Below are 26549 nucleotides of genomic sequence, written 5' to 3'. Positions count from 1 at the left end.
ATGCCTCTGACATCAAATTAAGGCAAAATGGGATCTAGGTTTTATATCCAGCCCTAAAATTTATACCTTTATAGATTTTAAAGTTATTTGGTAGATATGTATACCATTTTTAGAAGATGATTTGTGCGTAAGACCGAGATTTGTTACATTTTAAAGGTCTAAGATAGGTGTCATCCACTATAACAAGACTTAAAATCTTGGTGTGGCAAAATGAAGTGAACATACAACATCTTGATCCAAATTTTCTGAGCTTAAAGATGAACAATTTATAAGCGAGCATAGGTCTAATGGTACAAGTGTCGCCCTTTCAAATCGGGGTTCAATTGAGCCTTTTTTCAATCATAATCATATTTTCCTAAATGAAATGGAAAGTTTAAAACAACTGACCAACAGCAACTAACAATGTAAAATTTTATTGTATTTAAATACTTTTCATAATTTAAAACATATATCACAGATCATTAAAAAATTCAAATACATTTTATTTTACTTCATTCAATATTCAAAATATCAATCGTTAAATATTTCTTATTTCTGTCCATAATTTTCTTTTTACAGTGAATACTCCATTCTCAACAAAACTCGTATCTTTAAAGCGAGAAATATCTGAAATCTGTCATTTAGAACTGTATATTCACAAATATTCTTTTTTAATAAAGGGAGATAATTTAAAGAAAGTATAAAGAAGTCTATTTTTAGAAACAAAGGGAGATTATTCGATTTTTATTCCATTTCTTCATCTTCTTCTTCATTGTCTGACCCCATCTTGCTCTGAAAGCATTCACAAAATAAACATTTAAAAATAACATAACTGATATTCGTATGCTTCAAATTGTAACAATGTTCAGATTTGCTGAAATACAACATAATGGTAGTTATAGGTGTAAATTATCAAGCTGAAATAATGAAATATAAATACTTTAATACACCTAATGTATGAAACAGTTGAATTAAAATACCAGTTTTTAAAACAAAAAGGATTTTATTTTGTCACAGTGGGACAGCAAGCTGAACATGCATTCTTAAAAAAATATTGACATTGGTACAAACTTACTGGGAATTCAATCACATGTCAAACTTTCTTTTGCACTAACAAATTTTAACAAGTTATAAAACAAACATAAAATTACAGCACTCTATGAGGAATAAATATTTTAATGATTTGTATTTTACTTGTGTTTTACTGGTTTTCAAGAATGGCACATATTATGAGGAAAATATTTAAAAATATTGTTTAGTATTATTCTATAATAATAGTTATTCTATACAGCTGTAACTATGATTTCACTACATGTACATAGAAACAATTTGTGATCTTAATACACCTAAACTCTACAATGTGCTCTTTGACAATAATAATCTCTTTTGACTCTGTGAAAATAAATATTACAACCCTTACAACACTAGGCAGCAATGACTTTGCCTATGACACAAGTATAGCCAGGTCAGATGGCACATTGGTGCAGTCCAGGTCACTCGGCACATTGGTGCAGTCCAGGCATGCCGGCACATAGGTGCAGTCTGACCATGATCTAGGTGGTCAACTACTTAACTAGAGCATTTTGATATGAAAATCCCTTGCATTGATAATGAACTGTTCCAAATTCAAGGCAGGTCAAGTCCATTGCTGGACACTAGCACTATAATGGTTAATTGTACAGACAGATAAAATACAAAATTGTTAGTACACATAAAAATAATACTGCAATGTAATAAAAAAAGCTTTGTGCAAGTCCATCTCCATCTTTGTTATTGATTTTGTTAGTGCTATCTCTAACTAAAAGCATAATTGTTCTCTACAAAGTAATTATCGCCCAAAATCTTAAAAAAGTTTAGAATTCAATCCTTCAAAAGTTGACAAGTTACAGAAATACTCTGTTTTACTATCAAAAAAATGAAAAGAAAGTAGAACCATGTCCCATCAGTGTTAAGTTAGGATCTATTCTTCATAATGAAATGCTGTACCAATTCGTATTTAAATCAAACCCAGCTTTATTTTGTACAGCCTTGAGTTAAAATCAAGTCTACCACATAACAAAATTGTTCTATATTGAATTAAAGAACTGTTGAAAAGTTGAAATCAGGGCCCGCTTGAGAGCTTGATTTAACAATTTTCAGAATATTAAGTATTAACCTACATAATTTCATAAACTTCCAAACATGTGTACTTTTTCCACATAATTTGAATTATAGATTGTTTATTAACACAATTTACTATAAAGATGTAACCCCCTACCCCCGTCCCAAAACACTTCCAACAATCTTTAGAGTCAATTGCCAGCACCTCTTTTCAACAATCCTAAAAATGTGTACTAGTAATTCTTTTAAAGTGATACCATGCCGTGAAAATTGCAAAAATTTCAAATTGAAATGTTCATTTGCAAGGAATGCTTTTGTGAAAAAACTTACAACTTTGTGACTTTTCTTCTTCCTGTAAATTGTTTGAGACATCAGAATTGCTGTTCTTGCATTTAAAATAACATGTATAATATATGCGCCGCGTCACGACAAAACCAACATAATGGGTTTGCGACCAGCATGGATCCAGACCAGCCTGCGCATCCGGGCAGTCTGATCAGGATCCGTGCTGTTGGCTATCAGATTCTCTACTTGTAATAGGGTTTGTAAGCGAACAGCATGGATCCTGATCAGACTACGCGGATGCGCAGGCTGGTCTGGATCCATGCTAGTCGCAAACCCATTAAGTTGGTTTTGTAGTGACGCGGCTCATATATGTCTCTTGACAATTTGGTTTTAATCATCATTGGCCAAAAAAAGCCCCAACCTGTTGAACTTTAACTTGTCCCTACATAAACGATTCAATATATACCACGAGCCACTAGAAGATGGTTATATTGCAAATAACTGTTTATATATGGCCATATAACATGTTAACAATCTTTTATAATGAATTTAAAATACCGCAATTTTTCTTTATTAGAGGGGAAAAAATGAAATGAATTCATAAAATGGCAGCAGTCCTTTATATAGATTATATAAATCTCACTATTATCCAATGAAAAACGTCCTTACAAACGAGCAATATTATAAAAATAACCCCTATAATCCCAAAATAACAATGGACACTTTTTGAAACTGGGCAAGTCTATTATGCAAAGTTAGCAGGGTTATGTAGTTAAACTAATGGACTAGTTATTAAGCCAGCAGCATCAGAAAACTACATCAACATTCTACATCCACTAGTATGTTATTGTTTTAATAACTTCTCCCACGCTCACAAATTCTTCTGAAATATCTACTTTTGTTAGAGTATTAAAATCTTAGCTACATTCATACATTCAGCAGATGTAATGATTTTAAGAAAAAATTTAGTCCTCTGCAGCCTGCTCTTCCTCTGCACCTTCTGCTTCAGCCTGTTTCATAAACACGACAAATGTAACCCAAACAGTACTATAATTAACAGTTTTATCAAGGAGAAGTCACTCTGTGTATACAGTAAGTGTGCCAATTCTTGGTTGAAGGGAAGTAACTCTGCAATAGCTCTATCCAAGTTTTGTTTATTTGTTTGTTTGTTTCATTTTACGCCTTTTTCCAACAGTATTTCAGTCATATAGGCGAGTAGTTTCCTAATCATCGTTCCTGGAGAGGTACACCAGTACTAGACTACCTTCCTCCGCGCTAAACTACCACTCTATCCAAGTAAGATTATAAAAGATTTCTGAGTGATCAATATATCAATCAATCAATCAATCAATCAAATTTCACAATAAAATCTGATACACAATATTATACAAGTACACAATATTAGAACATGTACAATAACTGAGTGACATTTGCCCAGAATTTCTGAAGCTATAGGACTCTTATATATACATGTATATTCAAAATAGGAGTATTGAAAAATTTCAATGAATTTTTAGCAAAGGATCAACTCTCTGCACTGAACACAATTAGTTACTTTTGTTTTCATATATCCTTATTAGAAATACCCTTAAATTAAATTTCATATTAGATAATTAACGTCCATCCACAGAGAAGTGTTTAAAATAGAAATGACACTGTCCACAGCTATAGCAGTGGTAATTCTGAGAATATTCAAACAAATCATACAATAGTTTTATATAACTATAAGGGACCAATTTTTATACAAGCTCTACTTGTGGAGAAGTTGTTGCCACATTGTCCTCGGTTATTGTTAAAGTGGGAACTTGTGTGACCTAAAGATAAAATAATTTATGGAAGACCTTTAGTACATAATCAAGAAACAAGAAGGAACCAAATCATGATAAATAATTTTTTTCTTTCTTAAAAGATACATTGTAGAACTGCTCAAAAATTGGTTTCAACAAAAAATATTCATTTAATTCACCTTATTATTGTTTATTTACAGCTATTATGCTTCACCCCAAACAAAATATTCAACTTTTTCAAAATTTGATCATTATTTTAATTTTGGTTGCTTGAAAATTTATCATGATATGGTTTTAATAGTGAATCATTTTTTAGGGATTCATTACTACATTTATCAGCAAAATTCAGTAATATTATCAGCTTTCTCTACAAATCTGAAATACATGTCAACATAAGTTTATGAAATCGTGATTTTTTGATAAGAATGAAAATGAAAAGAAAAAAAGTTGCATGTACATGTAGATATACCAATGAAGCCGTACATTAAATGGAAATACTTAGTACATAAAATGAACACCATAAAACAAAGACAAAAAAAGAAAATGAAAAGTAAAATTTTTAATAAGATTTCTTGAATCAGAATGGTTTTCTTGCTTTAATTTTAATCAAATACTTTTACCGTATTTATCATCATTATTTATTTATATAAATATTGCTTCCGGACCTATCTAGCAACACTTGGCTGTTAAGTTTATAGATATGGCCAGGTGCCCATCCCAAAAACACATGCAAAAGACATAACCAAAAATTAAATCCATCAGCAAAGTGACCCATAGCGGCCGATCTAAGCCACTGCAATCTTTAAATTCAGAGAAAAAGATTATATTTTAAGAAAAAATATAAAGAGAAAACTTGTATATAAATCATAAAATATATTTCTGATATAAAATAATTGAGTAGTTTAATTATTAAATAAATGATAATTGTATATTTAATTATAATATTCAAAATGAGTAAGATGAATAAATTTTGGACAAAGTGTTTTTTTTCCCTCCTTTAGACTAACTGGTCTGGTCCCATTCTCCAGTTGATGGAAATTGCTTATTTTGTTCATAAATAAATGTCATTTCTTGTTCAAAATTTACAATGTCTGTTACAGAAGCCGTTTTCACATAGAAGCAACTTCTTTTAATTTGATTTATCTAATTCTAAAACAAAAACATTTCACACAACTGAGTGGACTTGACCGTATACTCCAGAAGTTGAAAAGAAACACTGCCGAGAGAAATTGAAAAAAAAGTCTGTGGAACATTGATTTAACGACAAAATCATTAATTCAATATCATTAATACTATTATTGAAGTGATTTCTAACAAAAATGAAGTCAACCTGCACTGGTGTCGACATGTTGTATTTCTTCATTTCTTTCTTAAAAATGAGCTCTTATTAAACTCTTAAGATGAATTTGAACAATTTTTTATTCAGTCCTACAATTTATCAAATTATCAATTTGAAGCTAAATTTAAGTTCCTCTAATAAAGTCGAGCACAACATAATTTGCATTAAAAATCATTTTTGACATATAATTTTGCCTTGCTAGTCATTTGTCTGAAATAATGAGGATAATGTATAATATTTCATGCAGGGCTATTTCATGCATTCTCATTGGCTAAGACACCGACAGCTCCGTCTTTCCAATTAAGCCAACATTAGGGTAAATGGCTGCAGTATTTTTACCTATCTTCTAGCAATTTAATAACAATGTTACAGATGACGATAGTTATTCAGATACAGGTGTACCTTTCTACTTTGGAGTTTCAACAAATTTAGAAATATGTTATATTAATTGTCATGTCTTTTGAATTCTAACAGAGTTTTGTCAAATAATTACTTTGTGAAATAAAAATAATTAATCTTTTAAATCTACAGAGGTAATTGTATTTAATTTTTTCCTTTCAAAAAGTGAAGAATTGAAAAAGGGTTCTCCCGTATCACTATAATAAACATCATCTGTAATAATCCATATATCAAAATATTCATCATTTAATTGCCTATGTAAAGACAGTCGTTCATTTTGATAGATTGGTAAAGAAAGATGTTGATGAAAAGAGAAATATTACAAATTATGGTTTCATGATCACCTTTAAACAAATGAAATAATTTGAGATGAATATTTTACAAGTTGAAACATGTAAAACAACATGGTTGACCATCATAATTTATACCGAGTATTTCATTTAAAATATGTTATTTTTTCTATGTTCTTCCCAATGAATTTAACTAAATAAATACAAGTTAACAACAACTTGTTAATTAGATTAAGAATCATAAAAAGTTTTGCACTTTTCAAAGCTTATAAAGCTGTAAAATTTAATAAAAAAAAATTAAATAATTTGAATCAATTCAGAAAAATAAGAAATCATAAAGTTCATTATTTTTTGTGAAAGTTGTCTCCCTTGCATTAACAAGCAAAGTAATAGCAAAAAAAAAAATAATAGTAAAACGGATAAATTTTGCAAAGAAGATTTACTGTAGAATGAATTATGCGGAATGAAATTTCTTAACAAAGAAACAAATTTATTAGTCTTTAAGCATTGAGTAACTTTGTTATGTCTTGATTTGAAGATATCTTTTATACATAAAGAAAACAATCAAGGATTACATAGTATTGGTAAATAAGCATTATGTACTGACCACTTTCTATACTTTATATACATTATTTTCAAGATTTTTGCTCAAAAAATCCTTTTTTTTGTTTTATCAGCTAATTAAAAAAATTAATATTGTTATAAAATGCTGATTTTCATAGATGTTTTAATTGTATTGCACTTTCTAATAAGACTGTGTAAAATTAAAAAAAAAAAAAAAAAAAAAAAAAAAAAATCTCAATTTTTAGGAATATAAAGATTGTATGTAATGATTCAAAAATACAATTTTTTGTTGTTGTTATCTTTTTATTTTTTCAGTATGTAAAATATTATTTAAGGTGGCCTTAAATCAGTTGTTTCCAAGTTTGGCATAACCTTGACACTTTTGACGAGTGACTAAATGTCGCGTTTAATCATCATGTATATAAAGTATAGAGTGGCCGTTATAAAGCAATATCAATGATACAGTTATATAGACGTATCATTTATTTAAGCAGCGGTAATTTTTGGTAAACAAATTTGCAGGCCATATCGTAATCCTCACCGTCGCCAATTTCACTCTCGTTCTCGTCGTCGCGGAAACTAATGTGATACCTAGTCGGTCCATGCCCGTGTAATTCCCTACCCTACGAATCATGGATATTAATCATGCATTAACTTAAGTGTGTGTTAGAAATACAACATTGTCTCCAAAATACAGCACTATTATTAATACATGAGAGTAAAAATATACTTCATCAATTTGTCAAAAGCATAACATTGATATGTACTTTAACTATTTGAAATTTTGTCATTATGTATTGCTCTAAAAAAATATCGGCTAAATTTACCCAAACAAATGTGACCAATTCTATGAATTATGGTAATTTTCCAGAAGAATGAGAATATTTGCCAGTAACTATATGGCTAGATGGCAAATTTTATAATTCTTAAAAGAAATGGACCACAAAACAACAAAAGAACTTTAAATGTTCAGATCAACAGCAAAAATGAGATAACAAACCATTTGTTATTATTTATCAGTTGAAATTAAGGTCTGTGGCCCCTTATACTGTTGAAACTCACAAAAGTTAGTTTTTCTTTTGTTTTGTTTACAATTAGATGTCAACTTATTATGATTCATTTGTGCCAAGTATTAACCATATTTTGGAGACAATGAATTTGTTAATAAAAGCTTTTATAGATCAATCATGTGTTTATAAATACAGGGTTTATATAAGACAAGCTTACATGTATAATACCCACACATATACATATTCTTTTAACTTTCGACAAAACATGAAAACAAATGATGGAATCAAAAATCTCAATCAAATCATGCCACTAAATTTTTGTCATTTCTATAATAACAATTCCAAACAAACAAGAGCTGTCCGTAAGACAGCGCGCTCGACTTTTTTAGTGCTTGCCTATAATACAAAACATTGACAGTTAAGGGCCATAATTCAAATAAAATCTTTGACAGAATTACCTTCTCCTGGACATGTTTGGGAATCATGATTGTAAACAAGTATTCCAACTTTCAAATTAATATCTCAAACAGTTCAGTCAAAAAGTGGACTGGTACTAAAAACTTAACCAAGATTCTAAGTCGATAAAAGGCCTTAATTTTTAAAACAAATCCTTGACAGAGTTACCTTCTCTTGCGTACAGATGGGGGTAATGATGTGAAATAGCATTAAAAGTTTCAAAGCAATATCTCAAAGGGTTAAGGCAATAAGTGGATTTTACCCATATTCAATGTATTTTCTAAGTCAAAAAGGGGCATAATTCTGTCAAAAACCTTGACAGAGTTATGTCCTCTTGTCTGTTGATGAAGGTCGTGATGGTAAACAAGTATGGTCAGTTTCAAAGCAATACCTCCAATGGTTTTGAAATAAAGTGAGGTGGTACAAAAAACTTAACCAAGCTCAATACACTTTCTAAGTCAAAAAAGGGCCATAATTCTGTCAAAAACCTTGACAGAGTTATGTACTCTTGTCTGTAGATGGAGGTTATGATGGTGAACAAGTATGGTAAGTTTCAAAGCCATACTTGTAATACTTCTGAAATAAAGTGGGGTGGTACGAAAAACTTAACCAAGGTGTGACGCCGACGCCGACGCCGGGGCGAGTAGGATAGCTCCCCTTTTCATAGAAAAGTCGAGCTAAAAATGAAAGAATTTATAACAGTAACTAGATTCAAATACAAGACTTAAATGATATTTGCCTACCCATGATCATATAAAGAATTCAATACTGACAAATATTCTTTTACAACTAAACAATCTCTGGCCATTGTTGAAAAACTTATTCCTTGTACTCAAAACCATGTACTCAGAAGCTTTGTACTCAAAAAGTCTTGTACTTTTGCTACATTTTCTATTAATTTTTTCTTTTAAATCTGGGAAATGAAAAGTCTATCTTTTTCAAGTTTAAAGAGCAAAGTAAGCCATAACAAAGCTCTGAAAACTTCTAGGAAAAGCAAATCAAACCAAAATACCAGTAAAATATTCCTGGAGAACTTTCAAATCATATGAAGCTCTTTTTGCAACATTTCCTGATTTTGAAACTCTTTTGAAACAGAAATTTAGGAGTAGGTTCTTGGTCAGCAAGAAAATGTTATTCACATCATTTCAACAATATGAAAAAAACAACATCAAAAAAACAATGATAAACCTTCTCTGACTAAATTTCACAGGGAAAAAGAAAAGTTGACCCTGGATACAACACTTGAATATGAGAACCAGTCTCAGCATCTCTCAAGTCTGATTGGCTGTTCCAAAACACATTTTCAAAATTCAACCAATGACAAACTTAAGTTCTAAGACTGGTTTCTAAAACTCAAGTTAGCTAATCCTGAGGGACCTAGTACTAGTATGATCACAACTAACCTCAGCATTAGCCTCCTCTAGTTTTCTAGCCTCGGCCATTTCCTCAGCGTCATTTCTCTCCTCATCATTGTACTCTTCCTTATCTAGACGTTCAAGTTTCCTTAAAGCAATCAAAACTTCTACACGGTAGTCATCCTCCTCCGCCACAGGATTTTCTACAGTGATAATATAATCGTTAAAAAATACACTGTATTAATACTGCATTTATTATGTCACATCTTAACCTTGAACCTGCTTGTGTAATAGATCTTTCCTGCTATGAATTTTGAGCAGTCCATTTAAAATGCAAGAGATTTAGATATCAAAATACAAAAACCTGAGCTACCAACATTATAGACCTTGGTCAGACTGCATGGACGTGTAGGCTGGCCTGGCTCTATCCTGGTGACAAAGGCTAACCACTTCAAATTTCAGCAGGTCAAGGGTTAACTAACCTTTAGAATGAACCATGTCCAACAAATTTTTGATGGGTTTAAAATCATATCAACACTGTTTAGTGTTATAGTCCTATGGTAACCTTCCAAATTTTTCTGGTAGAGTAAACTGTCAGGTGCCTCTTTGTTAATAAATTTATACTTCAGGCATGAAAGAATACTGGTGTATTATACCACAGGCCTTACAGTCATAAGCTAGCTTGATAACTTCCAGACAAAATGAATTTGAATCCACGAGATGAGGGGCAAGCAAGTTGAAAAGAGCAACTTTAAAGTTGTGACCAAGGAGGCCAGTGTTTATGTTTAGTCATATAAACACTATCAAGGTTTTATGAATACATTTCAGCTTTAGTTGTTTAAGACTAAAGACTTCAGGTGCCTCTCTGTGCAGAACTTCAGGCATTAAGTAAAACCAACAACCTTCTATCCTTCAGTAAGCTAATTGTGAGGCCTCCCATGAAAGAATTAATCATAGGTAAGTAAATAGGTACCCACAGCAATGAGCCGTAAGTAACAATTCAAAATTGGCCACAGAGTAGTAATTATACTATGCAGGTTTGGAAAGTTTCATGTTATTACACCATTTTTTGTTTCAAATTATAGACTAATCTATAGATCAAAAAAATTATAAGCTTTTAGACATATCTATAACACCCATTGAGACATATTAAAGACAAATGATGTAGAGTTTAAAGAGACATTTAAATACCTGACAAAACAAGAGCTCTGAGCATTGGTATAGATGCTAGTTTCTTGATCTCTTTTACATCTGATACATTGTTTCCTCTGTAAATAAAAGAAAAAATATGATATATTATACAATGTTTGGTAGGGCAGAATTCAAGCATTTATAAACAAGGAAGAACCAAAGTAGATGTTAGAACAGGCAGATTGAGAAATAGGTGGGGGAGGTAGGTAGGGATGCAGACAGGACAGCAGGCAGAACCTTTTTGGTTAAACCTGACAAACAATCTATAGGACTATCTAATCGGTTTCTTCTTAACAAATTAAACTTACAGTAGAGGAACACATCAGGTGCCCCTTTAAATTAGTCAAGGCACGAGCAAACACCTGAGCAGGGCAAAGTGATTCTTAATCAGCAGCATAAAACATGTAGCATGCAAATAGGTCTTTGAAGGAAGTTGTTAAGAATTGAGACACAAATTGTTCCTCTTTAAAACATAAGAAACAACCATTAACAGAATATTAACTGACCTTAAATTTTGCAAACATTTGCTGGGATATGTACAGTCATTTATAACAGAAAGAATAATTTGCCACAAGAAAAAGAAAGGTATGTTGTAGCAGTGCTTCTTATAAGTTTTAAAAATAGCCAGTCAATTTTTGGCAGAAGCCGGCAATAAAGCAATCCCCGGTCATTTTAAAGAATTTTTATTTTGCATTGTTCCACATGGTCAAGATTGTTTGCACACATTTTTCGTGTCATATCTCAGCTGTCCTTCCACTTAACTGGCTTTATTTAAAATTAAGCAATAATTACCAGTTTGACTACTACTCACATGTTTTCTGCATCAGATGTCAAAGATCAATTGTCAAGGACAAATTTCCTCTTGACCGAGGATTGAACGTGTGACTCCTGGATAACCAATCAAAGGCTCTCCATATATAGATAACAGAACAGACTTTCAAATTTAGATAACCAAACAGACTTCCAAATGAATAAGCTAGCACTCCATTTTGATTTTGCAGTATGCAGCCATTTTTGTTTTTCCCAACGCACTGGTTATGGTCCATCAATTTCATTTCTAGGTCGTTTTTTTTTTTTATAAAAAGTGCTTTGTGACTAATTATTGAAATTGACTGAATTCTTTAGTTAATCTTGAAATAAATCATCTCCAGGGCAAAGTTAGTAGTACAGAACTAAAGTACAAGTGCTATACAATATACTTGATTTTTTTTTAATAAAGAAAACAAAAAGTAATGATGTAAAATGATCTGCAAAAAAAAAAATCATAACTCTTAACTAGTATTTTCATAACAGCTCCATTTTTGGAGAGATTTTTCTTTGTTATTTAAACTTAAAAGTCAAGTATGTTTTTAACAAGCATTTCCTTTTCATGCGAAAATGTGAATTTTCACAAAAATAGCTGAGCTAACTATTTCCTGAATACTTGACTTTGAGAGACATTTTCTTTCTAAACAACTATGAGAAATTTTCCCTAAAAAGTGAAATAATACATTATCATTATACATTTTAACATAAAGTGGGCCTTTCAGTTTAACTTTAAAGGGAGACACTCAACCTTTAGTAGCAAAGTACGTAGTTTTTAAAGAGATGTGCAAACTTTAAACAGTTTAAAAAGATGAAACAAAATCAAATCATCCTTTTATGCATTTTTTTCTAAATTGTCCAATTTTCAAGGTATTCATTTCAATATATGTTATTCTTTCAGAAATCTTTATACATCAACAAATTTCTGATTTTTAAAATCATCAAATTATCTATTAACACCAAGTTATTAAAAAAAATGGAAATTTTATATTTCAGAGTTTTTTATTGGTCTTAAAGGCACATCATGCCTGACAGAAATGAATAATTGTTTCTTCTTTATAATAGTATAAACAGATTTCACAATGGTTTAAAAATGGATTTTAAACATAGTAGATGCTTGTCATTGCATGGTGGTAAGTATCACAGAATGTTAAAATATTTGTCATATTAATAGTAACAAACCATATACAAATGGTATTTTGACTTTCATACAAACAAGAGCTGTCGGTAGGACAGCAACGCTCGACTATTCTTAGTGCTTGATAGTAAAAAAAATGCTTGATACAGTTACCTTCTCCTGTTTACAGGTTGGGGTCATGATGGTGAACAAGTGTGCAAAGTTTCAAAGCCATATGTCAATGGACTTTGAAAATATTTGAACTATTACAAAAACTTTAACGTTAATTCTAAGTCAAAAAAGGGGCATAATTCTGTCAAAATGCTTGATAGAGTTACCTCCTCCTGTTTACAGGTTGGGGTCATGATGGTGAACAAGTGTGCAAAGTTTCAAAGCCATATGTCAATGGACTTTGAAAATATTTGAACTATTACAAAAACTTTAACGTAAATTCTAAGTCGAAAAAGGGGCATAATTCTGTCAAAATGCTTGATAGAGTTACCTCCTCCTGTCTACAGATTGGGGTCATGATGGTGAACAAGTGTGCAAAGTTTTAAAGCCATATGTCTATGGACTTTGAAAATATTTGAACTATTACAAAAACTTTAACGTAAATTCTAAGTCGAAAAAGGGGCATAATTCTGTCAAAATGCTTGATAGAGTTACCTCCTCCTGTCTACAGGTTGGGGTCATGATGGTGAACAAGTGTGCAAAGTTTCAAAGCCATATGTCAATGGACTTTGAAAATATTTGAACTATTACAAAAACTTTAACATAAGTGGTTACGCCGACGCCAACGCTCGGGTGACTGCAATAGCTCTACTTATTCTTATCGAATAGTCGAGCTAAAAATTAAATCACTATAACTTTACTAATAGCCAAAAAGCAAAAGTAGCAAAGATTATGGTTAGCTATATGGATAATGAATACTCTTTTCTGAGAATTTCTACAGGACAAAAATTAAAAGTTTTTGAAAATGAAAGCACAATTTTTCAGAACATGACGCCTGTGAAGGTAAAACAAGGACAAAACAGTTATCTTTTGTTCACCAAGCCAAATAATTCCATGCTAGAGTTGTGGTTCCTGGTAAGTAACCTACAACTGTGACCAGAAAGTTTCAAGTAGATACCTTGATTTAATGATGATGTAACATAACCTATTACAAGCATTTTCATTGGCTGGAGACCTTACGAATATATTGTCAACAGATAATTTGAACAAAAATAATAAAAAATTATCTCAGTACAGGAACCAATTATTTCTTTTTTTCATTAGCTAGATCAAATTTGGAGACACTCAAAATATATTATTTTGCTTCAATGTACATTGAATTAGGTATGTGTAGAGAAAAGCTATAGCTGATTTTGTCTAGAACCTACATAATGAACTTTTAAAAAAAATATCTGTGTCAGTACCTTTAAACATATAAGAATATTTAAAAAAAACAGGACTTTTTTTTCTGAAAATAACAAAACATCTTTGTGTTTTCTTAATAATTAATTTCTGTTTCACATTTTTAATTGAGGAAGTAATTTGAATAAGGAAGCCTATGTACCAGTATCCATTACTCTTACAATATTTGTGAAAAAAAAAAAAAAAAACCCAGATGTATATTCAAATTTTATACATGTATTGTTCCTGAAACTGTATACCAAGAGAGGGTTAGCAGTAATGGAAATGAAAATCAGCGTTTGTCCCTCTCTTCTCTCAAGAAAAACACTAGAAAGTGATTTAAGTAAGAGTAACACTTTCATCACTTTCAGCTTATTTAAATATGTTAACCTTTGTAAGGAATCATTTTTTAAGCTAAGATGAAGTTCACCAAAACCAATACACATGAATACCCTTACATATATAAACAATAGTAATTTCAGAGATGGTTGACCTTAAGACTTAACCTGCTGGAACCAAATGTTTGTTTGTTTGTTTCATCTTACGCCTTTTCCCAACAGTATTTCAGTCATATAGGTGGGTAGTTTCCTAACCATCAGTTCCTGGAGAGGTACACCAGTACTAGACTACCTTCCTCCGTGCTAAACTACCAAAGCATCTCCCGGGGAACCAAATGTGATTAAACCTTTTCCACCAGTATAGAGCCAGGCCAGCCTGTACATCCGTATAGTCTGACCAGGCTCTATACTTTCAGAAGCTCAATTTTTGTACTTTGATATTGAAATACCTTAAACTATTAATGGATTGTTCCAAATTCAAAGAAGGGTTTTCAGAACTTGATGCCTGTGATGGTACAACAAGGACAATACAGGAATTGTCAGTTCACCAAGGGAAATAATTTCATAAATATCTATGCTAGAGTTGTGGGTCTTGGTAACACTGGGTAAATACAGGGTCAGAATGTTAGGGTAAGGGCTATTTTATAATATTAATATTATTTACCTCATATTGATGTACTGTAACATTTTGTTTTCTTCAGAGAAACCATCAAGCTGGGAAAGTTGATTTTCTCTCAGATGTACCGTCGTTACACCGGTCAATTTGTCCATACCCTCTAGTGTCTTGATCACGTTAGCTCCCTGATACAAAATAGATTCAATTTATTAATATATTACTCCTTAACACCCTAAATATCTTAAATGGACTTGTCCATCTTTCAGTGTAGACAAAACCATAAATTAGTATTTAAAATTGAAAATTTACAATTCATGAATTTAAAACAAAACAAAGGTTTACATTAGTTTTTTTAAAAAATCAATAATTTCAAACAAGAACTGTTTTTGTTGGTTTTTTTTTTACAAGTTATTTAGGAATCATTTAATCCTTGATTTTGGCTTGTGTTGCCTATATAATATGACTTCCAATATCAGAGATTTTGCAGTCTCTGACCTCCAAATTTTGGAATTTAATGGAATCCCTGTGTAAAAATTTTATCATGCACTTCATTCTTAAATAAGGTGAATAACTTTGTTATTGTTCATGTTCAAGATATTGGTCTTTGTACAGAAGTTTCATTATTTTCTGTGTGAAAAAGGGGCATAACTCAAGAAATACAAGAACTAGTTGTCAAAGAAAAGCTTGTAAACACAGTCTGGCAAGTCTCGGTACTGCTCAAAGGATAGATTTTGAAACTTTTTTAAATTATATATGAAACACTCCAATTTATAAGCAGGGCAATTAAAAGTGTTCCAATTTTCAAGCAGGGCAATTTTAAGTGTTCCAATTTTAAAGCAGGGCAAATTTAAGTGTTCTGATTTTAAAGCAGGGCAATTTTAAGGGTTCCAATTTTAAAACAGGGCAAAATATTAGTGTTCCATTTTTAAAGCAGGGCAAATTTAAGTGTTCCAATTTAAAAGCAAGGCAATTCTCAGTGTTCCAATTTTAAAGAAGGGCAATTCTAAGTGTTCCATTTTTAAAGCAGGGGAATTTTAAGTGTTCCAGTTTTAAAGCAGGGAAATTTTAAGTGTTCCAATTTTAAAGAAGAACAATTTTAAGTGTTCCAATTTTTTTACGTGTTCACAAATTTACTAGAGCACAGGTAGAAACGAAAAAATTTGCCCACCAAGAAAAGATTCTTCAAGTTTGGTTGACAAATGCCTTCTGTGGAAGTGAGTTTGTTCCCTCTAAGTTCTAATGTATGCAGACGTGACAACTTGCCAGCATCAAGGCCCGTTACCTTGGTGATTTCATTATCTGAAATAATCAGAAAATACTGTTTTTAGATGCATTGATGCCTTTTAAGATACTGGTACTAGTACAAAATAATGGTAATGTATCATAAATTAATGGCAAAGCTGAAATGCCACTTTGAACAAATATTGATTTATACCCCCTGGAGTTAAAAACAAACATGGTAACATGTTAATAAAAGTGTATGAGATACATATATTTAAAAACTTTAAAGCTAGTTAATTTGAATGAAATTAGAAATTGTTCACTAAAACGGTTAAAGTGACTGCATTACAACCCTGGGATCTTGGGTTTGAGCTTAAATGCTCTGCCCACTTTGGGATCTTGGGTTCGAGCCCAAATGCTCTGCCCACTTTCATATTTATTTTTCATACTTGTTTTCCACAAATATGATATATATTTGGCTGATATAGCATCACATTTCATGGGTAAAATTAAATAAAAACGTAACCCTTTTGTTATATATCTTGTCAAATTGAAACTACATATTCAACCCATAACGTAATTGCCTTACACAAGCTACCTCATACTGGATCACACTCAGGTGAAATATAACAAAGTTTTATTCCGTTGCTTCTAAGTATTTGTGTATGTGATACATGCATTAAACTTAGAAACATTTGGATAAGTATATAATACAGTCATTTATGCTAAAATGTAAATATAATTTCTTACTATTCATGGACAAATGTTCCAGCATTGGATGATTCACGCCTTCCGTTGTTGTGATCTTATTATTGTTAAACATCGCAACCTGTAAGAATGGCATCTCCTCCAACTTTGCACTAGCCAGCATATTTTCATTTGCATTTAATGTCAACATATGTGTAAGGGCACTTAATGGTGAAATGTCTTTAAGATTGTTTTTACTAACATCCACATATCTCAGATGAATAAATGACTTTAGTAATGAAATGTTGGTAAGAGTCCTGAAATAGAATAAAAAGAAAAATGTTGGTTATTTTTTTCATAAAAAAACTACTTTTTAGACGTCAGGCATCGAAAAATATTTTCAGAGTCACTTGTCCTACAGGATGAGTAACTAAGCTTCTAAATCCAATTTGAAGGCAACAGTTTTCTGCTCGTCCTGCATCGAGTACTCTAAAATACTACTCGTAATTAAGAGCCAACGATTGTAATTTTCAATCTCTGGACAGCAGTAAACATTTAAAAGTAAAAGCCTAAACCGAGTTTTATATCATACAAGATTTAAAATCAAATCAAGACAAAAATATTTCACAAATTATACAGAGTGTGAATTTATATTTCAAAAAGGGGAGACAACACTAACCTTTCTTTGATGTCAATTTTCACGTAGGCATGGGCCAGACCATCCCCTGTTTTACACAGGAGAGACAGACATTCTGACATCATTTCTTCTGTTAACAGTACATCTGGAACTTTCTACAACAGACAGAAGGAAAACAACATCAAATAATGATAAGTTCAACAAAAGAAAATCTATAAAGAAAGTAAATTGCCAATAAAGTCATTCAAACTTGGTTACTTGGAAAGTGGCATAAGTTTTTAACATTTCTATTGAACCAAATAATATTTGATTCATGATTCACATTAAATAAAATATAACTTTGTTTTTCAAGCTGAATTACATATACAAATATATAAAGGTAGGTATGGGGAATACCAGATGGATGTGATTGGTTATAAACACAGAAAACGAGAAAAATCACATAGTTTTCATAGCACTTTTTTTTGTGAAAAAAGCAAAAAAACCCAATAACATCATTTAATTAATTATTGCTGAATGACGATAACACCCATAAGGGCCCTTTTCGCATTGCCGGTCACATTAATCTGCATGCTATTCTTATTCAACCGTCACTTTTTTTGTATCAAAGAGCAATTTATAACAAGAGCAAAATCTGAGTTATTGCCCCTTAAATATTATTATCAAATTATTTTTAAGTGGAAAATAATGAATGTGTAATAAAGTAGAACCTAAACAAAGTTTAGATTTAAAAAATAGCTTTTGTTATAGTGTGCATAAACCTGTAAATCATGATAATACCTTAATCTGATGAATTTATGTAATTGATTTTTGAGATTTCCAAATGTACAGATCCTAGAACCAGATTGCACAGATGTGCAGACTGGCCTGGCTCTACACTAGTGGCAGTCTAAAGGATTTTAATATCAAAACTGAGTTACTTAAAGTATACATCCCACTTGCCTGGCTGTAACTGGTACCGTGGCAAAAGTTAATCTCTTTGCGTTCTAGCAGGGCAAGCTTTGAACTTTCTGTTCCCGCAGGTCATGTATTAAAATAATAATTTTAAGTTCTATATTCAGATCAGGTCAAGTCAATATCACAAATTCAATATGGTAATTATCATTTGACGTTATTACAAACAATTTCTAATCAACTTATAAATAATCATTATCAACTCTAATAACAAATGAAAGAAAAAACATTAAAAGCAGAAATTTTCCATATTTTTCATACGCACTTTAAAATGAAAGCTTTGTTTAATAATCATCATTAAAGCGAAAGTTAGTTCAATGAATTTCATTAATTAATCACAGTTATGTTTAAATGCTACTGTTTTATTTAAAGTAATATTATATTCATCATCACAGATCACTTGCTGTACATGTATGTCATGCAGTTATGTTATTGGAAATCAGCACTGTTCAAGGGATTATATCTAAAAATCTTATGGTTGAGAGTATTTTGTAATTTATTGAAAATTCTATGATGTCAGAGGCTGGCTTAGCATTGCATTGAACAGAGTTACAATGGTAATATGAAAGAGATTCAAGGCACTCCTGGGAAAGAGTTGTTAAAATAATCATTTTTATTAATTTTGGCCTAGTACACATGATCAATTGATCATTATCACAATATCAGAAAAATTTCTTTTAAGCTGTAAAAATATGTACATTTACACTTAAAGCTGCCATCAAAAATTTTCTAACCAGTAGATACTCTTAGTATAATGCAATTTTTATAAAAACTACTATATATATAATTAAAAAAAAATTATGTTTATATGCAATATGAATTAATTTTAACTTAATTAGTCATAAATTATAACATGTAAAAGTTTCTTAAATAAGATCAAACCCTCAAATAGTGACACCTGACTGTATTACTGTTTTTTAAAAATTGCTATAGTCTAAATAAATTAACTCACAAAAAAATACTGGTTTAGTTTAAAATTACAAATTTATTTTAGTTTGATTGTGTTGGAAGCTACAAGCTTATTGAAACACTTTTGAACCCATTCCTGGAACCAACCAGTACAAAGCAACAAGTGTAAAGTTTCTTGCTCACAGAAACAACAGCTTGCCCCGGACAGGTTTTGAACCAAAACAGCTTGCCCCTGACAGGGTTTGAACACACACAGCCAGACATCCTTAGTTTATGTATTCTAGTTTCACATAAAGACAGAGTTATAAGCATGAACATTGACTGAATAATGTGAATGATAAACATGATACAACTAATACACAAGTATGCTGATTATCTCTTTCAAGCATTACATTATAGTAACCTGATAGCCACAACAGCCCCTGAAGATAGCAGGGGATTTAACTTTTAGATATTAAAGTCCTTAGCAGAGGCACCATCCCATGGAGAGTCAGATTCATTTTCAGTGTTTCCCACCTACCCGAGGTGTACTGGTAAGAAATCTAGGTAATCCTTGCATGTATCAGTGCTATACACTGGGCATGTAAAAGAACCAATTAAGGTGTCTATTTGATAAGGGCTAGGGACTGGTTCCCGGATTCCCTTGTATCTCACAGCTGTCTCTGAAGTCAAGAGTCATGTCTTCTTCCCCGCGAGGGATTTTGACATTAACGGAAGATAAAAAGATAGATTGTTAAAGGCCTGTCGGTGGAATTTTTAAATTTTACCCTGTCATTATGCACCGTAAAAAAAACACACTAACTTGGCAACACAGGGAAAGTTGATTCATTTGTTGCATTATAACTTGCACTTTATAGGCAAGCGGTGGGCTGCAGTTTCTTTTTACTGAGACATTATCAACTAGTAAAAAAAATAAGGCAACAAGAAGCTCATAAAAATTTGAAGTTTGCCTTTGATTTACAATATCTTCGTTAAACATGCTTTATTTATTTGCAATCTGTGGTAAGTGTTAAAAACGTCTTTTAATTAATTTTATGTTGAATGATAATAATGTTTTTACTATATATTAACGACATCGCCTCGGATATTAAGTCATCAATTCGCCTATTTGCTGACGATTGTGTCATTTATAGACCCATACTCACCAGTGAAGATCATAATATTTTACAAAAAGACCTGGACACCTTAGTTGATTGGAGTAATATCTGGCAAATGGAATTTAACGTCGATAAATGTGCAACCATGTCAATAACAAATAAACGTAACAAATCCGTATTTGACTACAAAATGAAAAATCAATCACTACATATTGTTAAAAACCACCCATATCTGGGAGTTGAACTAGCAGATACTATGAAATACAACCTACACATCGATTCAATCACAGCAAAAGCTTCTAGTACTCTTGGTTTCATCAAACGGAACTTAAAACATTGCCCGACCACAGTAAAGGAAAGAGCTTATCAAACTTTGGTTCGACCTAAACTGGAATATGCGTCACCAATTTGGAACCCACAACAACTTAATACATCAAAGAAACTTGAACAAATACAACGGAATGCGGCAAGATTCGTCATGAATAAACCATTCAATCGTAACAATCCATCTAGCGTAACATCAATGCTACACGACCTTAAATGGCCAACACTTGAACAACGTCGTCAGTGTGCGGACTTAATTCTTATGTATAAAGTGTTTAATAACCTGGTGGCTGTACCAGTTGAATACCACCCACAACTATCTACAAGATACACAAACTCGGTAAAGTTCGTCACTTATCACTGCAGACTTAATGCGTACAAACATTCATTCTTTCCAAGAACTGTACCTTATTGGAACAACTTACCAACTAACATCACATCTGTGGACAATCTGGACAGTTTTAAAACCGCTGTCCAGTCATACGTATATGTGTAAATTATTAAAATCGTGTATAGTGTACAAACATGTTGGATTTTACTTCACACTACGTTTTCACATTATTTTAACTCGAACGCCTGGTGCCGCACATGGGGGACAGGTTTTTAGCCCACGTTTTTAATGGAGCACATTTCACATCACCACTCGTCGCTGATGTCTGCACAGCGGATTTACAGACGAGATCAACATAGAAGTAGAAGTAGAAGTTAGAGAATCAGCTTGTGAATTTCTTATATTTTGTGGGCTGCAAGGTCCAAAACACTAAGAGTATTGTAGGAGAAATCAATAAGTTAACTTTCATAACTTCTATCGGGCTATAGCAACCATCTTTTAACAATGTAAATGTGAAATAAATCAGCAGATATTTAAAAAATTAATAACTTATTATTCTATACTGAATACAATAACCGATAACTTCTAATACATGTAAAAACAATGCAAAAATCAACGCTATTTTGCATTGTTTACATTACCCCACCCACCTCTTCTTCCTCTTCTGGTTCTTGTTCTTCTTCCTGCTGCTCTTCCTCGGCCTCTTCTTCCCCTAACTGTTCGCCCCTTTCAGCATTGCTTCCTGTTATCCCACTCCACCCTCAAAGGTTTTCTTCTCCTCCACATCAGACTTTTTAAATTTAATTTCGGTTTCCCGTTTTCGCAGAGCGTTTATTTCAAAAATTGGGGGATGTTGCAGGGAACGCTTTATATAAAATTTTGTTTTCCCCATTTTTTAAATACTTTAACACAAAAGCGTGAATGAAAACAAATATATTTTGTTAATTACATCTTAACCCAAATTTCTCTAGAAGCCATTTAAAAAGTGCTTTTTTAGTTTTAAAACTGCCGTTGAATTTGTCAAAATTCGTCAAAAACGCAAAAATGCAGGGGTTATTTCCCAAAATTTTGGGAAAAGGAAAATACACTTTGTAGGGAAGAAAATTTAAATTTTTTAAAAGTCAAATTTTACAGTAAGATATAATTTTTTGCTTCAAGGTTTAAAGATACGGTTTTAGTTTTTAAGTGTAGTCAAAAGTTTGGGTAAAAAACGTCTGCAAATGTGGGCGTGTAATTTTTTTGATTATTTTCGCAAAATTTTACATTTTTTTCTGGACTTGTGGGAGCACGTTCCGTAGTAACAGTTTTTGTTCATTTTTAAATACTTGTTTATTATTTATTTTATTCTGGCTTTTTACAGTATTGTTAGTAAGTTAACTTTTTCTTCTTTTCAATTTATCTTTACTTTAAGCTTCATTCCAAAATACAAAAATAAATCTAGCTATTTTATCAGGCCAGAATTTTTTTAATGTTTATGTTATAGATATGTATGAGCATTATTGGGGGAGGTATTTCTAATTATGGAGAATGTCACATACATGTAAGATATTGGATCTACAGTATTCATTTTGCTGATGTTATAGGAAAAGTTTTTCCTTGTTTGTGTTAACTCTTATGTCTTTCAGACTTTTTCTTGTTTTGCACATTGATTAATTTAACCAGAAGTTGCCACAAATACTGACACATGTGTATATTTTAATTTCATATTGCACGGAAATGTTTCAGCCACTTTTCATGTTGTTTTTTCTTCTTTTGCTACTTAGTCCAAAATATTAAATAATTATTACATGTATATCAACTTGTTATACTGTATTCTAAGCTATGTTCCACTGAAAAAAAGATATCACATTTAGCAATTTGTTTGTATTAACTAGGTGCTTATTATATCAATATTCTATTTAATTTATATTTTGCCCTGGAATATAATTTTTCTAGATTTTATAACATGTTTGGGACAAATCTTATTATCTATAGATTTTAATATACATATCACCTTGATGTGATAGCGCAGTCACACATATAATACATATGAATTATGATATATTACACTGAAATGATTGTAACATTTATTATTGATTGTAATAATATCTTCAAGAAAGTAATTTGTTTTAAACTGCTTTGGTTATTTTTAAATTTTCCTAAACCTGTCGGATGCTGAATTGAGTTTGACCAGTATTTTGAGTTTTATCCTCAAATAAGAAAAGAATAGGTTTTAAATGTCAGTCTGGAAAAATAAACATCTTATTACAGTAAAGCTTTTAAAATGCTTTATTATTATAATTTATCAAAGACTTTAGTTTAAGTGTCATGATATATAGCTAAGCCATTTTTTCATTTGCTACTTGTTGATTTTTGGCAAATTAATATAATTAGTACATTTATAGTGATTTAGTATTTTGAAGAGCAGCCAAATTATACCACTTTGTTTAAATTTTGCTAAATTTATAACAGATAATATGTATTTCACATTCAGAGGTATTTTCTTCAGAAGATCAGCATCTCACTTGTTCTTAATCAATTATTACATTATAAAAACACATATTACCATTTTCTGCAGAATGGATAAAAACATATTCATTTTTGAGAATGAATGTGCCTCAATTTATAAGAAACCGAATTGTATTATTTTTTTAATTGATCATTATTATGGAATTTTATTTATAATTATTTAAATTGATAATTACTGTTGAAATTGGAGAAGTAAAGTTCTAAACCCCACAACAATCAGGTCATTATTATAAACATTTTTTTTTAATTTAAAGTCATCACTTTTCAAATAAATATACTTAGATAATAAATTCTATATCTATTACTATATTTTAACAAAGTTTAAGAGTTTTGTTAATAAAATGAGTTAACTTGAGTGATTTCATTTTAGGAAGAATTAAAAGATTATTTAGATATTGCATGAAAAATTGAATGAAAATTTTAAAAAAGAAAAGATAGTAAAAAAATTATTGACTTCCTAGTTGAAGCTGGCTGCTTAACAGAGGTGATTGTTTAAAAAGTATTTGTGTTAATCTATTGTGAGATAATCAATCTTTTTTTTTTTTTTTACTTTACTCTTCCTTTTACTTTTAGCAGTATTGTTAAACAGAGTTTTGTTTATTCATGCTCGAAAAAAGTTACAAAAAGTAAACAAAATATAAAGATTAAGAGTATGTAAACTAATCTTTTAAAAATAGTTAACTCTCTAAAGTCTTAAGTTTTAGAAATAATGACATCAAAAAAGCTTAGAGATTTAATATTTGTAATCAGTTTTTTCAAGTTTGTCAATAATTTGAGTACGATTTTCTTCAGCCATCCGATATAATCCATCGATAAGTATATTTTTACATGTATGTCCCTAATAAAAGATTTATTCAAGTTTATTGATTTAAAGCTGTACAGACCATGTTTAAAGTTGCATTGTTACCCTAGTAACAGCTAATAAACTGTACCAACTTGCCGGGACATGATTTCACTTAAAATCCACATTTAATTTTCTAGTTTTTCAAATCGACCTAGCAACTGAAAAACTTTTCAACTTAGATTACCAACCTAAAAAAAGGTACTAGGAAATTTATGAGTTTACTTTGGGCTGACTTGTTTTAATTCTATAGATACCAGCTAGTTATGTGCTTTTTCTTATATACATAATCTGCAGGCCTTTATTTGTGAATTTGGAAATGGTCCAGATATTTTAAACACCATTTATTTGGGGAATGTCTCATTTTAAGATTTGCAAGTAACTAAGTAAATTTGTTATTAAAGGTCAAAATTAGTTGATATCAAATTTTTATTATCTACATATCTTTGACGCATATAGAGTCAAATCTCGGAAAATGTACGTATAAGTGGATGGGGTGCAAAGTTTGAATAGGTAAATTTTACGATTTTTATACAAGGTTTGAGATATTGAACTGATTTGATATCTTGCATTTATCATTATTATTACTATGTTAGTAGACATTCAACATATACTGTTCAAAGTTTACATTTTGTGTGTGTTGAGCCAAATTTTTAACTTACCGGTAAGTCTACCAAAGTATTTAAAACTTTTTTTCAGAAGTTAAAACTTATTATTATTAGATAAAGTTTAAGGTTTTTCTTTTCTTACTTAGTTCCGTAATTTTTTCTTTCTTTCTTTTTTCCTCTTTCTTTCTTTCTTTCTTAGTTCTTTCTTTCTGTCTTTCTTTCTTTCTTTCTTTTATTAAGAGTTTTCAACAATTAATGCTGAGACTGACAAAATCATGAATGCTTCTTAAAATTTTACTTAATTTCCATCTCATCACTTATCTTTGAAGCTGTTTTATCTTTATTTTTTTTTTAAAAATCACATGACTTTTTTCTTTCAATTCAATCATGCTTCAGATATTAAGCTCTAATTGTTTCAAGTATTTTCATAATATCTTATAATCTAGTTGACTGCTATCACAATTATTGAATGTTTGCAAGTAAATTACTATCATCATTTTGTAGTGTTTTCTCGATTTATCGTAACAGATTTACCCCGGCACATAAATTGACTTAAAAAGGGATTAATCAAGCGGGAGGAAGTCGGCTATTATGCTGGGATAATATCCGTGATTTCGTTTCCATAGCAATGCATACGGGACAATTGTTATCTTGTTACTATAGAAACCATTATTACAGGTAAACCATCAATATTTGAATAAATAATTAAACGTCCCAGGTACAAGACTTGATTTTATTGACACCTAGGATTGATTTCCTTACCCAATAAAGAGTTGGAGCTATAGAAAATAATTCCAAAGAACTACGATATAACAGGAATTGGTATATTGAACATATTGGTGTTTTCCATCTTTTTTTTCACCACTGATCTTTATTAGTAGAAGTTTTCAATACTTCAATAGTTTTAAATACTAGAAAGTGAGAGAAAAAAACACTACATATTAACTAGATTCAGAAGTTATGTTAGTAACTTTGTGCTTGAAAATGAATTAAATAGAAAATTTGACTAGTTATTTTTCAAGATAAGTGAATAATAAAATGCATGTCATAATAATTCAAATAAACAGGCCTGCAGTGATTTTTCTCACCTAATTGGGAAGAGGCCTTTAAGCCTCTTGGATTTTGGGAAAAAATATTGCTAAAATTTCCAATTTGGGAAGAAAAACAGCTGGTGTAAGTTTAGATTTTTGGGAAAACTGCATGATTTCAAAGAAAATTTCAATTGGGAAGAGGCCTTTTATAGTCCTCAGTTATATCAACTGGCCTGATATATAAATTTCAACTGTTACCATTTTTAAACTTTAAAATTTTCAAATATTTTTCTAAATTTATTGAAGGCCTATAATTATAAGCTTATCATATATTTTATTACTTTTATACTTATGATTAGGAAACTTTGGTCTCAAATTC

The 26549-nt window shown here is 30.9% G+C and overlaps 1 protein-coding gene across 1 annotated transcript; it reads right to left on the bottom strand.

Annotated features, from left to right (window-relative positions):
* Nucleotides 1-397: 397 nt before the first annotated feature.
* LOC132759172 (leucine-rich repeat-containing protein 23-like) lies at nt 398-22749 on the bottom strand. Its single transcript, XM_060750898.1, has 10 exons — nt 22721-22749; nt 21833-21920; nt 17610-17722; nt 16994-17247; nt 16191-16321; nt 15071-15207; nt 10756-10832; nt 9613-9767; nt 7285-7366; nt 398-771 (listed from the first exon to the last, which is right to left on the bottom strand). The coding sequence occupies exons 1-10, from the start codon at nt 22747-22749 to the stop codon at nt 749-751; spliced, it is 1089 nt and encodes a 362-aa protein (XP_060606881.1). The 3' UTR covers nt 398-748.
* Nucleotides 22750-26549: the final 3800 nt, after the last annotated feature.

This window comes from Ruditapes philippinarum, unplaced genomic scaffold (genome assembly GCF_026571515.1).
Source record: "Ruditapes philippinarum isolate M1 unplaced genomic scaffold, ASM2657151v2 ctg995_1_1_1_1, whole genome shotgun sequence".
In the NCBI taxonomy this organism is placed as follows: Eukaryota; Metazoa; Mollusca; class Bivalvia; order Venerida; family Veneridae; genus Ruditapes; species Ruditapes philippinarum.
Note: the sequence above shows the minus strand (reverse complement) of the source record. Positions and strands in the feature narration are given on the sequence as shown.